Here is a 13,613-nt window from a genome sequence, read left to right on the forward strand (position 1 = left end):
ATATTAGAAAATTAAAGAGACCAGTAACGTAAAAATTTAAATGTCCAATTACCTCATATAATTTTATGAAGTACTACAAAGTGTTAGGAAGTTACTAGATATTATAGCCACTGCTAACAATCGTTGACATATGCATAAAGAGAAAAGCAAGCTACTAAACTTATTAATAGGATCCACAAAAATTCTTCTATATTAAGTGTCACATTAAGCTAAATCTAAAGAGCAATATTGAAAATGTCCCTTAGGCAGGGAAGCACTGGGTGAGCTAAATAGCTTTGTTGTCCTACCACTTTAGCAAACTGCTCAAATCCTCTTGATCCTTGCAAGTGCCTTTTAAAGCTTCTCTTTCAAAGCCAACTGAATTTAAACCCAGCTCAAGATTTCTCAAAAGTGTGGGGAGAATGGCACTTCCCTGCCTAAAGGACTAGTACCCAGGGAGAGCAAAGCTGAGTTTTGATGCACCAGCAGCTGCCAGGCTCCCAGGAAGAGTCAATAAAAGGCTCAGAGATCAGCAGAGCCAGGTAACTGAGAAATTTTAGAAAGACAGAGGAAAGTCCAGTTACACAGTTAAGGTTTTCAGCAGGGGCTTTTGCTATTTAACACTGCTCTGAAAAAGGCAAAGCTCAGGGACTTCAGATCCCAGAAAGCGCAAGCACACAATCACAACACATAAGAACAACAAAGAACCTAAAACCAATTTTGCTACCTCTCTCGCTTACCCTAGGTCACCTCAGCCTCATTTGTGTCTCAACGCTGGCACTTTCTCCACCACAAAGCTTCACACATTCAGCAGCAGAGCTCTGCAACTACAGGCAATTACACTACTACGAACAGCACCGGTACAGCTCACACCATCCAGAGAAGGGACTTGGTACTACTTTGGATAAACTCCAGAAAGACCTTTGCTGGTATTGCTCTGCCTTTGCAGAAAAATCCTACCAAACTTTCCAGAGACACCTTTGTGGAGCAGGCACTCCTCATGCACCCGTGCAGGCTGAACACAAGCCAGCTCTGGTCTACTAGGCCCATAGGTGTGTCAGGGCAGACCCGTTCCAAAGCCAGCAACCCTGTGACAGAGCCTGTTATTTCAGTTGGCACAACCCAAATGGGCACTTAAGAGCAGAGAACAGCAGGCTCAAAGTGAACATACACTTTTGTGAACACTTTGTATCTGCTGGGCATAAGTATTCTGGGTGTTTGTAAAGTATTTGCTGTGACACATACCTGGCGGCCATACCTGGTTAAATTCTAGATGTTATCATAGCATTACCATGTTAAAATGGTTATTTATGGTTAAGAACAGTCAGTCCTTGCAAAGCAATGAGCTGACTTCATTTAAAGTACACCAGATTAGAATGGATTGCCCAGAAGCAGATCACAAAGAAAACTGAAAAAAAAAGAACTAGTATGCAACTTTCATAGGAGTTTGTAATGATTATTTCTTTAGACTACCAAAGAGTTCTCCAAAAATCAGAGAGAACACAAAAACTTCTGTGAAAAGAAAATTTTACAGCGTTCCTTATAAAGTATAATGAACTAATGAATACGCTACAGACACCTGAAGTATTCTATTACCCTTTGATTCTTCTGCTCAACAGTTCTGAAAGAGCTGCATACATTGTCTTTCAAGCAACATACATTCAAAATCCAAGAAAAGCTACAGAGACTTCTTATTCCTTTGCTTTGAAGCTTCTGTATCTTCCTATTAAAATTATATGGCGAACTCCAGCTGAAGAAACATTTCCCTTTGCAAAGGAGGGAGGGCAGGAGGAAGGTAGTACAGAGTAAGAAGGTGGTCAGCCCCCCTGTAGAGACCCATTCAGCATATTTGTTGTATAATGCACACTAAGTGGCATGCAAATCCACTTCAATTAGCAAGTGTGCATGCATGTGAAGGAACTAATTGTTTCACTGCTGCCTTGGATCCATCCTTTGCAAGGCTCTGGCAATATCCCTCCACTGTTATTGTTACCACAATAAAACAGTAAAACACACACACACAAAAGAAAAAAAAGGCTAGAAGCTGTCAATTGCTTAAGCATGAAGACATGGAAAAAAGCTACATACTTCACTAGGTCTCAGACAAGCTGTTTGCTACTTACTTGTGTCTGTGGATAACAGCATTAAAGGCGAGTCCATCTGCCCAGCTTGTGGTGAAGTTCAGAACATTCACTTGACTATAAGGTCTTGTGGACTGCCGAACCCAACTCAGCAGGATCTTCTCACTGTTAGTCTGTTGTAAATCTGACATTATGTTCTTCATGACATCCTTCACCTGCAAGACAGCAGCAACTATACCTTACAGACATGTTCTCCACTTTTCTTACTTACAAAGCCTTTGAACTAAGCTATTTCAGAAATCATGAAAGGGTCTTTCCCATGAAAACCTATGACAAACTCTAACTCCTCACATGAAATTTGATAATAGCAGTCGTCAGGTAATCTTTGCACTCTACTAATTACAAGAACCAGTAACGCTTCATGTAATAATGCTACATTGCTCTTACATTACTATCCTCCTCCTCAGTGCTACCTACACTAAGCGTGGGGTATAACAGTTCTCATTGCCTTGTGCAGCAGTTTCACCAGTAAGCAAACCCCAAAAATACAGCTTGAATGGGTTTTCTGTGAGAAGAGACTACCTGCTTAGCCAACAAAAGCACTTTGCTGGTTGGGTACTATGTGTAAACATCTGCCAAAGTCCCTCCAAGTAAATTCAACGATCCTCCCAGGTACCTGAATAAACCAGGAGCAATTCAACCTATGAGACTGAGAAACAAACATACATGGCAGCACACAAGATGCAAACCCAACACAACTACCTAGATAGTAAAAAAATACTACCTGCTAACAAAAGTGCATAAAAGCCTTAAAGAAGGAATATAAATACAATGCTTCAGCTTGAAAAGCCTCTCTGCAATTAACACTAACAGGAACTAAACTGCATGACTGAGTACAACTGAGCACACACAATAATACGTATTGCAGGAGACAACCAATAGACAGCAATCAGAAACCAAACACTGTCCTTTGTTTACCAGCCCAAAATAGAAGCAGTATTTTCCGCCACCAAAATCCCAGGAAGATTTGTGAGAATCCCAGCAGATCAACACACATGATTCCTGGAAAAAGGGAGGGATTTCTCAGCAGCCTCTCACCTGCCAATGCAAAATAATGCTCCACAGCAGCCCCAATGTCAGCTTGTGATTTCCATCAACGATGTCGGTTCCTCCAATATTCACCAGCTCCACCTGGAGAGGTTGGATCAGCTCTATATTAAACACTTATCACAGCTTCAAGTTGCATCCCCACCCCACATTCCTGGCTGTCCAGCCACATATTATCAAGTGCTCTGAAATAAAAAGTAGTTAGAAAGAGAGAACTAGGGATGACAGAGTACTTGTCCTATCCGAGTTTGTCATGACAACTGCTTAAACAACACAACAAAAGATGGCACCAAGGAAGATACTCTACTGGAAGAGTTTTATGCTCTCCTCTAATACAGGGATGCATACTAGCAGTTAAAACTGACCAGTAGGAAATGCAAACATGAAGGATCTGATATTTATAAAAAAAAAAAAAATAAGCAGTCATGCTCCTAGACACACTCAGAGATATTACAGGTCCATGAAAGCTCTGTAATTAATAGGTTTGTTCTTCACATGAATCAGCATCCAAATAGAACAACCTTATACAAGGAGATCAAAAACTCAGGGGAAAAATAAAATTTCCAAGTTTCCTGTATACATGGGACCCCATACAGACTCAGTGATGTTTTAATTGAAATCATTAAAAACATAAGGACACAAAAAGAGACGCAAAGAGATTATTTCAGAAAGCAAGAGGACAGGAGAGGCTACCTGCTCCTGCATCAAGTATTCCACCCTCAGAAGAGGCAAAGCTAAGACTATGCTACCAGATACTCACTTGGCGCTACCTTAGAGTCTGAACTGAATTGGGGCATCAAGTCTTCATTCAGTCAACACAGAGAAAGCGCCACAAATTCTGAACCACCTTCTGGAGGGAACCAACAGCAGGACACTGTATTAGTCACCACCATGCCTATGGAAACTGGGCTAGGAACAGCTGCCTATGGCAGAGGAGACAAAGACCTCCCTGGGTGCAGGTACACATGTGGCAGATGCTGCAACATACTCCCACACAGGGCAAATGGTTGGGCTTCATTCTTGTAAATCACCTGAGCCAGGTACATCCTCCAACCCCAGGGGAAGGCGGCACACGGTATTTCACCTCCATGGGGAAGCTTTTCCCCACTTTCTCACCCTGCTCCAAAACAGTGGCATCCACAGTGCCTAGCAGCTTACACTGACTCTGAGAACTGCATCTGAGCATTGTTAGGAATCAGAGCTGGTCACAGAGACAAAACCTGCTGACTAGCAATTAAACAATATGGACAGTCACAGGGCAGTAATGCAGCCCAAGCTCTGGCTGTCACTGGACACAGCCTACAATGGCAGAATAAACAAGAACAAAGTTTCTTCTTTTTTCTTTTTTTTTTTTTTTTTCAGGCTGTTACTAATATATAAGAACATAACGGTATTCCATTAATATTTTTGCTCTTATCACAAAATCAGAAATAGTTTTAATTCTGCTAAATGTTCTTATAACCTCATTGCTTTCAGATATCATCTTGACAATATTCAGCTCCCCATAGGTCTCTTGGTTAGGAGAATCAAATCAAAACTGTTTTGAAAAATTAACATGGAACCACAAAATTACACTTCAAATTACTAAGGAAGCTTGTGGATTTGTGGATTGTCATCTCCCAGTTTTTACAGAAGCTGGAACAGAATCTTACAGCAATACTCTTTGCAAAAACTGGGCGCATATTCTAAGAAAACTGTAAATTAAGCAGGAAAAAACATGCCAAAAGAATCACCACTGTGGATCATTAAACAATGCACTGGAAAGCACTTTAGAACACAAGGAGCAAAGAGCAAGACTAAAGGCCAAGGGCAGAAAAATAAAACAATTGCATTGCAAGAGCTTTTTTCACCTCTAACAGAAGAAAAACGCTCCTGAGAATGTGCAACAAAAACACACTTCACATTTTTTAATTGCACATCAATAATAATAATAAATAATGTATTTGTCCTGCCATCTACACCATAGATAAAAGAAAAAACTCCACATGTTCATTTCTGTATTTTAATGATTTTGAATTAAACCAATGCTTTGCAGGATGCAGCCAGCAATCCACTGGGATGGTGAGTTGAATGAGACTTAAGTAAAGATAATCAATAAAAGAAAGTTGGCAGCAGACCATACTACTGACAGTATACTGATATTGACTACATGGAATGAGTTCCAGTGGACTTTTTTAATTAGTATTTTTTAAACTTGGTCCACAAATCAAAAAAAAAAGGTGAAATTCATTACTTAGAACCATTCTGCCCATCAGACGGATGAGGTTCACAAGATCACTTGAACATCTACACTCTAAGTATGTCTGATCCTTGCAATATATATTTAAACACTTATAAATTATTTCACAAGTTATTTATATTGTATAGTCTACAAACTCTCATGCAACAGAATGCAACTCCCTCTCAGTGGATGCCTTTTCCCCTCATCCTAACACAAACACACTTTCTAACAAAGTTAAGCAGTAGTTATAAATCATGGACATGACCTTAACAACCTTCAGCTAACATCAGCTGTTCACTTCTAGAAACCGAGACCCTGTCATGTTAAGGAAGAACTAATTAATTATTTTAATTCAACATTATCTCATTTATTACCTTCATAAAATAAATCAATTTCAAGGTGGAAAGACTCATTACTTATCCTTAGAAAAAAATAAATCAATATTTACAGTACGTCAAAGACAAAGACAGACAACCCACTGCTAACTTGGACTACTACCTAGAAATATGACGCTAGTCCACCAACACAAAAGGGAAATTGCAATATTGTACAGTATGTTCATATCACTCTTCAGTCACCATTTTACACCAAGATGTTGCTGCCTTTTTGCATTGGATGAATTTTATTGCCAGAATGTTGTTATTATTTTAGTGCCCTGACATTCACAAATAGAAATTCTAACTATGGAGAGTATGCTTCTCAGGAATTTTTCTTCAGGGGAAAAATCACTTTACTACACGACTACTGGCTTCTAGGTAGTAAAAACATAAAAACAAAGCAAAACAATTGCTATTCTCATTTTTTTTAAAGGAGGATTTGGGTCATTTTGTTTGTTCTTCTGATCAGTTAACAAAGATCCAAATCAGAAATACTCAGTACAGTTTTGACACAGAGCTGACAGATGTCAATGGAAAGATCCTCCTGGATTTTGAGAGTAGAACACAAAAAGCACAATGACATAAAACCTGCCATACTCTTGCAGATTTTTGCACAAGTTACACATCATCACTGGAAATTAGTTTTTTGTTCTGCCAGGTTCGTAAACTATGCATAGCAGAGCTTAAAGTTACCTTTGTTTTGGGAGCTAAACACATCAACAAAACACAATTTAGTTCATACAATTAAGTTAGTGTTTTAAGATTTCACAGAACTGTGAAATTCTACATCAGACACTGACATTCTATACTAGACAAGGAAAACCAAAAACATTTGAGAATCTCTCACCAAATCCTCATTTTAGGTATTTTGTTATCTGCATTTTGAACTCATTTACAAACAGGATTGAATAAAAGAATCTATCAAAAAGTTGTGGAAAAACATGCTCACATTGTTCTGATGCAAGACTTGCAGTACTCTGTTGACGTTATTTAAGGCATGTACTCGTGTGGAACCTCGTTCTTTAGGCTGAAAATAAAATGTTACAATCTGTTTATATTAGAATTAACTTGACTAACAAAACAAAATAAATGACAGGGCAAACAACAGGAAATATGTCTTAATTTTCTCTAGCTTTTTTTAAGTAGGAATAAAAACCAAACAAGAGCATCCACAACAATTTCAAAATGAAAACTTGTCAGAACATTATTCCTCAATCCAAGGCAGTCAAGCCTTGGATTCAAAATGTCATCTTCAGTAAGACCAGAATTTTTATTCCCAGCATCTGCAGAATTATAAACTGGCAAAGCAACAGCAAAGTGGGAGTTCCTGGGGAAAATCTGAGAGTTTTGAATGTTTGCCAGAGCAGTTGAAATTTTTTGGCTCCCAACAGGGAACAAGCAGCAATTTGTTTTTTTGGCACCAAAAGCCTGCTAAATCTTTGCACACTGGAAAGAAGTTACGCTTCCTGACTTTGCCTTCCTTTTAATATCGGGGAGGGGGGGAGGGGGCAGAAATAAACACTACAACTCTTGACAATACCTGCTACTCCATTTGCTTTTAGTCACCACAATTTAACTTCTGTGGCAGAACATGATCATACTGCATGAGCAAGGAGCTGAACTTGGAACAAGGTAATCAAGAGAATTAGGAACCAAAAAACTACTGTCTTCAGTATACTTCAAATCAGACAATAAATCATTGGAAGTACTAGTGAATTGCATGTGACAAGCTTGTAAAGTGAAATTTTAAATGGCTGAAGGTTCTCTATAAGGTCAATACATGGATTTCAAACTTACGGTAAATAGCAAAATCAAAAATTCAATCCCAAGTGATGGCACAGGCTTCACCATGCCTCATGTAACTTCCTGAAGAGGCATCAATGTTAGCAGGGGAGGAGTTTTCAGCCACACACACACTTTCCTAAAGAAGATTTAAGTAGTCTTCAACCCTTTCCTATCTGTAGATCACAAAGGATTTTTCAATGGAGATGCAGATTTTTTGCACTGCCTACTAGCCATTGCCTTTTTTCTTTCTATTTTCTTTTTAAGGGATCTTTCATGAGCTTATTAGAAAAAGGCCACAGTTGTCTGGCTAAAGGATGCTCTTCCAGATCATCCAGATGCAGATCTCTAAAAGATCTCTGTTAAAAATCTACACCATGTGAATAACACCACTAGTTTTACATGCTTTGCTAAACAGTATGGTAACCTTCAAGAGAAGGTTACACAGCTAACTGCAGCCTGACCTTTTATCCCATAAGTGGAGCTCATGGGAATTTCACTGGAAATGTAGAGAGCAAGTACACACTACAAACAAAATAGGTTTTAAAATAAAATTTTAAAAAATGTTTGTGTGGTTTGTTTATTTGTTGGTTTGAGGTTTTTTTAATAAACGAGAATATGGCTCATACACATTTCTCTTACCAGAGGTTTCCCTATCAGACCTTCCAAAAGGTCCAAAAGCTTCCTTCCATCTTTCAGATCTGTGAACATGTCCTTAACTGGGGGCTTCCCACTCTGCAAAAGAAACAAAAGCAGTAATAAAAATAGTGTTTAAGCAGAACCTCCCTGAACAAAGTATTCTTTCCTTTTTATCTTGCAATTCACTCTTATTTGGTACTGAATGTAGTAAGTAAAAGCTAGAGGACCATTAGAGTGATCAGGAAGGCACCTTTCTGTCCTGCAGTGTTGTTGTTGGTTTTGGTTTGGTTTTTTTCTTCCCATCTCTCTGGTTCTCTGCATCAGCAGCCTAGTACTGAGAAACCAAATCTTGGCTCACATTAGGATAGACGCATCAACACATCAAGATACCAAAGAGAAAAACGTGGCAAGTTAGAGGAGTCATTTGAGAAAGAATGTTTTGGTCCGGCTGCAACTAAAGAAGGAAGAAACTGAGGCTTTTCAGAAAGAAGCTATTAGGACAAATTTTCCTAAAAGGCAAAACAAAAGGGCTTGAAATTGCACCATGTGTAAGGAGTTGCCACTCTTCTACACAGACCAGTAGATCAAAAGGTGTAATACCCATTAAAACAAATTAATCATTTTTTTCTACCTTGGAAAATAAGCAAAATGCAAAACTCAGAGCTACTCTAAATCATACATTTCTAATACTCATTTTCTTTGAGGGTGGAGGGACCATGTACAGGAATGGTCGTAGATGACAGAAAAATCACGTTAAATTCTTCCACACTCCCTTTTAATCTTATTTCTTGTTGGACCCTAAGAAAATTAATGTGGGAAAGTGTTACAGGGCAGGGGAAAAAGACACAAGCAGCCAGCAACTAAGTGAGTGCATTTGCTTTGTAATATTTGTCTGCTGGCTGCCAGGAGATCAATTAAGCCACTGCTTTCAGTGTCCCTTTGAAGTGCCAATTTGAGAAGAAAAATATTTTCTAAAACGTACCTAAAACTCCAATATTGCCTTTTTTTATCACCTTGGCTTTACAACATTGCTCTTCAGAAAGAAGTCTGTCAAAGGCCTATCATACATGATGTGAATTAGCTGATATGGATCTCACCTACCTTCACTTACTTCCTCTTGCTTTGACAGCTGCTGGCTAACAAATCAGAGAGAGCTGAACTGCCCACTGAACCTGATTTTCTGGCAAATACCTGTTTTTTTCCCCCAATTTCATAAGGGCTTTTCTCAAATGTCTGCTTTAATTAGGTTTGATACTACCAAAAGTATTCACAAAAAATAAAGGAGTTGAATAGCTGCGGGGTGATATTTTAATCTCCTATACAGAAACATACCTAAATGAAACTCATAGTATCGATCAGCTAAACAGTAGCAAGAATCATCATATAACTAAGGTCACTTAAAAGATACAGATGCTAGCCCTAGTGGCTGATATTAAATTAGCTTTGCAATTAATTTTTCCGACTAATTTATTCTCCAATTACTTGTACAAGTCATGCTTCAAAATGTGTATATCCACATGCTGACACATACTTAGGTAAAGGGTATAGAAAACTATTCATAGGTAGCTGACAGACCAACAGCAGATAGGAGTACTCATTAAATATCAGCATTTGATAACATTCTGCCATCACATATTGCCACTTCCTGAGCTCAACTATATCCTTCCTAGCACAGTAAGGGACAAGTATTTTTTTCCTAGTGTCTGCAATTTTCACAGATTATTCAGATGCTTCTTTGCTGTGTACCAACTTAACCAAAGCTTTAAAGAAAGCTGGAACGGGAGAACAGGAATATCCAAGAGTAGAAGCCGGGAAACCTCTTGCACAATTTATGGTGTATAAAAAAAGGAGATGATCCATAGTGGAATTACCCCAGATGCCAGCAAAATTTGGTTCAAATTTGGTTCTCATCACCACAAGGAAAATACTAAAAGTATGTTGGTAAGGGCATAAGGAAATTGTTCATGTGTCCAGAAAAGCAGCTAACAGAGGTCTTACTGGGAGCAATACAACTCAAACAATCCTTGTGAAAGCAAACACCTACTAGTCATTGAAGTGTGGGGTCTCACCAGAGCAGAGGGACAGAATCACCTCCATCAGTCTGTTGGCCACCCTTCTTTTTATGCAGCCCAAGACACAGTTGGCTTTCTGGGCTACAAGCACATCTTGCCAGCTCAAATCCAAATTTTCAACCACCGATATCCCCAAGTCCTTCTCTGCAGGGCTGCTCTCAATCCACTCATCCCCCAATCTGTACTGATATTGGGGATTGCCCTGATGCAGATGCAGGACCTTGCACTTGGCCTTGCTGAACTTCATGAGGTTCACATAGGCCAACTCCCCATGCCTGTCAAGGTCCTTCTGGGGGGCATCCTTTGCCTCTTGCTAATCAACTGCACTACTCAGCACGGTGTTATCTGCAAACTTGCTGAGGGTACACTCAAACCTGTCCCATGTCATTGATGAAGACAATGAACACTACAGGCCACAATACAGACTCCCAAGGGACATCACTTGTTACTGATCTCCATTTGGACATTGAGTCATTAACTGCAACTCTTTGGATGCAGCCATCCACCCAATTCCTTATCCATTTAACAGTCCATTCTTCAAACCCTTATCTCTCTAAATTAGTAGATGTTGTGGGAGACAGTGTCAAAGGCCTTACAGAAATAAGCCCTCTATAATTATCTAATTAAATATAATTAGATAATTAATTATAATCATAACTAAAACCATGCATACATGTATAACAGACTGATAATGCCGAAACTGAGAACCTTATAGCTGTATGACCTCAAGAAATTTGTTGCTTTAGGTCTAGAAGTTTGTTTTGTTGCTTTTGGTTTGGTTTGTAGTTTTTTTGTTTGGTTTGGTTTTTTTTTTTTGTTTGTTTGTTTTTTTAAGGGATTTAGATCTGCTGAAAAAGCAGAAAGATGTCTCGTTTAATACAACGCAACAAGGGTATCGAGAGCATAGACCCTATCTTCTCTGTTTCCCATCCCTTAACTTCACATGCACAAATCCAAGCTGAATTACGTCCTGCTTTCAGTCATTCATTTCAATGGGTTACAGTACGTTCCAGTCCCATGCAATGCGCTCTGCTGTCATGGTGGAAATAATTCAGATTTTCTTTCTCAGGAGAATGTTTTTTCCATTTCACTGCCCATCAGAGCACTGCATCTTGCTGCCAGTTAAAAGAGTCAGCAGAAGAGTATTAAATTATTTCTGCAATCTGAGCTACTCTTTCCTGGTTTATTAAAGTATCTACTATTCTCAAAACAGAGACACAGCAACATGTAATGTCTCGGTACTTACTGAAGTCTAGCAAAACTTTCTCTGTGGGAAGGAAGCACTTCTGCATGTGCAGGGTGACTGAAGTCGGCTAAGAAAGGGCTAAAGCACCCACCCCACCAAGCCCATCACCACCTCCATTGCTGCACACCCGTCAGGAAGGCTGGAAACTTGCTCTTCCAGCTTCCCACGCCTACCTGAGGGACATGCAGGCACCTGGTGGCAGCAGCCACCCAGGCAGCCCTGGCTGTCACATCAGGGCACAGAGCCAGCCCACAGCATTGCTGTCGCAATGGGAACAGAGACTGTGTGTGTGCTGCACCCTCCTCTGCTCACACTGCCTCCTCCTACCCAGGCATTTTCCTCACACCTGGACACACATTTGCACGAATGATGTGCTATCCCAAGCCACATGATCTGAAATCAGGAACATCACTGCTCCATCTGCCAGTGCACCGTGCAGCTGGATGCTGCCCGGCTTTCCTGGGATGCAGCTAGATAGCAACATGCTATGTTTCAGAAGGTCTTTCTTTCTTCAGAAAGATCAGCTATGTATCCCAGGTTCTGACAGCTGTCTGACCTGTGGAGTTTATTAACCTTAGAAAGCATGTGGAAAAGAGTTTTATAAAATGGCAGCCCAAGGGATGGTCCCCTACATCCCTTCCCCATGGAAAGACAAGGAAGAGTTCTGGGGTGATGCTGGCAGGACAGCTCTGCATGCCCTCCTGCACCAGGCACAGGCCAGCCCAGAGCCAGGCCAGGCTGCTGCCATCACCACCATCTCCTCATGAGAAAACAGATGCAGAGTCCCGTGTCTTTGCATGTAGGACTCACTGCTGAGCCTACTGGAGAGGCTGCTGTGGCAGTAGAAAGGCAATCTGGGAGTCACTGCACCAAACACTAAGGCTGGACCTGTGCTTCTACTGACAGAGTCTAATCCAAACCAGCTGGGCCAGGACCACCCCAAGCCCTGGCTCTGACCCACTGTGTGGCAGCTGATAGGCCCTGTGTGGACAGCACTGCCCTGAGCCATACTGGGTAGAACAGGCAGCCCTGGGACCAGTGTTGTTCTGGGGCAGACGTGTGCTGCAGTGAGTACTGAGGGAGGGCAGAAGTCCTGTCCCACCTTACAGGGTAAGGCATGGGGATCTGCAGTTTGCTTTCCCTGCCAACCCTGCCCACACCCACCCTCACTTGACCTCCAGAATGCAACCTGACCTTCCGAAGAACTCTGTATGCACAGATACACAAATAAGCAAACAGATCTGCAGTACATAAAAAGTGTCTCTCTGTAGAGTCCTGCCTGATATGCAGTACACTCAGCCAACCTAAATTTCTCCTTTTCAAAACCCACAATATTTTACTCACTTTCTAAACACTTAGAAACTGAAGTTCAGCCTCCACTAGCATGCCATAAGGAGAAGCCGTTCATCACTGAGCATAATGGATCAAGAAATTTAAGTATTTGCCTTAGAAGAGTGACAGTGACAAACCACACTGAGCCCTTCAACAAGGGCAAATGGCTGGTCACAGCTGCAGTGGCAAATACTTAAAGAACAGCCTACCTTGTGCTAAGCACTGTACAAATATGAAGCAGATAATGGGTCCTTTCTCAAAGACAAAATAAGGATTCAGCTTATACTACAAAGATAATATAAAAGACAGGCAGGGGCACACTGTGTACCAGGAGAACTGTGCGGGTTCAAGGTGCAAAACACTCACATTCCCTTCACTGAACTTATCTGTTAACAGACGGTAGTTTTGCCTCAGCTTTGCTTATGTTTGCTGGAATGGCAGAAAAGCACTGGCAGAAAACTCTTTCCCTCAGCCTGCCCAAGAGGGCTTTGCCAGCAGAGCTGCACACATAGAGCTGCTGTAGTAGCAACAAGGGTTTGATAAGACAGACAAAAAACATAATTAGACTTCATTTAGAAAGAGGTCGTGTTGGCTCCCCAACTGGCACTGACAGAAGGAAAGGAGCTAATACATTGGAACAGGCATAAGAATAGGGGAAGAGGAAAGGAAATGGAAGGTAGAGCAAGAGAACGATAAATAAAAGCTGGAGGCAGTACATAGGCTGAGGTCAGACCTGCCTGTGGTCTTATGAAATTTGCGTGGTGGCTGATTTGTTAT

The 13,613-nt window shown here is 40.6% G+C and overlaps 1 protein-coding gene across 2 annotated transcripts in view; it reads right to left on the bottom strand.

Moving 5' to 3' along the window:
- UTRN (utrophin) overlaps window positions 1-13,613 on the bottom strand; it is a 372,502-nt gene that overhangs the window by 287,742 nt on the left and 71,147 nt on the right. For both annotated transcript variants that reach the window (XM_065057531.1, XM_021294904.2), the window contains 4 exons: window positions 8,190-8,282; window positions 6,715-6,792; window positions 3,159-3,251; window positions 2,103-2,275 (listed from right to left, as the gene is read on the bottom strand). In XM_065057531.1, the coding sequence (XP_064913603.1) occupies window positions 2,103-2,275; window positions 3,159-3,251; window positions 6,715-6,792; window positions 8,190-8,282 (437 nt within the window). The remainder of the gene's footprint in view (window positions 1-2,102; window positions 2,276-3,158; window positions 3,252-6,714; window positions 6,793-8,189; window positions 8,283-13,613) is intronic.

Source organism: Columba livia, chromosome 3, assembly GCF_036013475.1.
Source record: "Columba livia isolate bColLiv1 breed racing homer chromosome 3, bColLiv1.pat.W.v2, whole genome shotgun sequence".
In the NCBI taxonomy this organism is placed as follows: Eukaryota; Metazoa; Chordata; class Aves; order Columbiformes; family Columbidae; genus Columba; species Columba livia.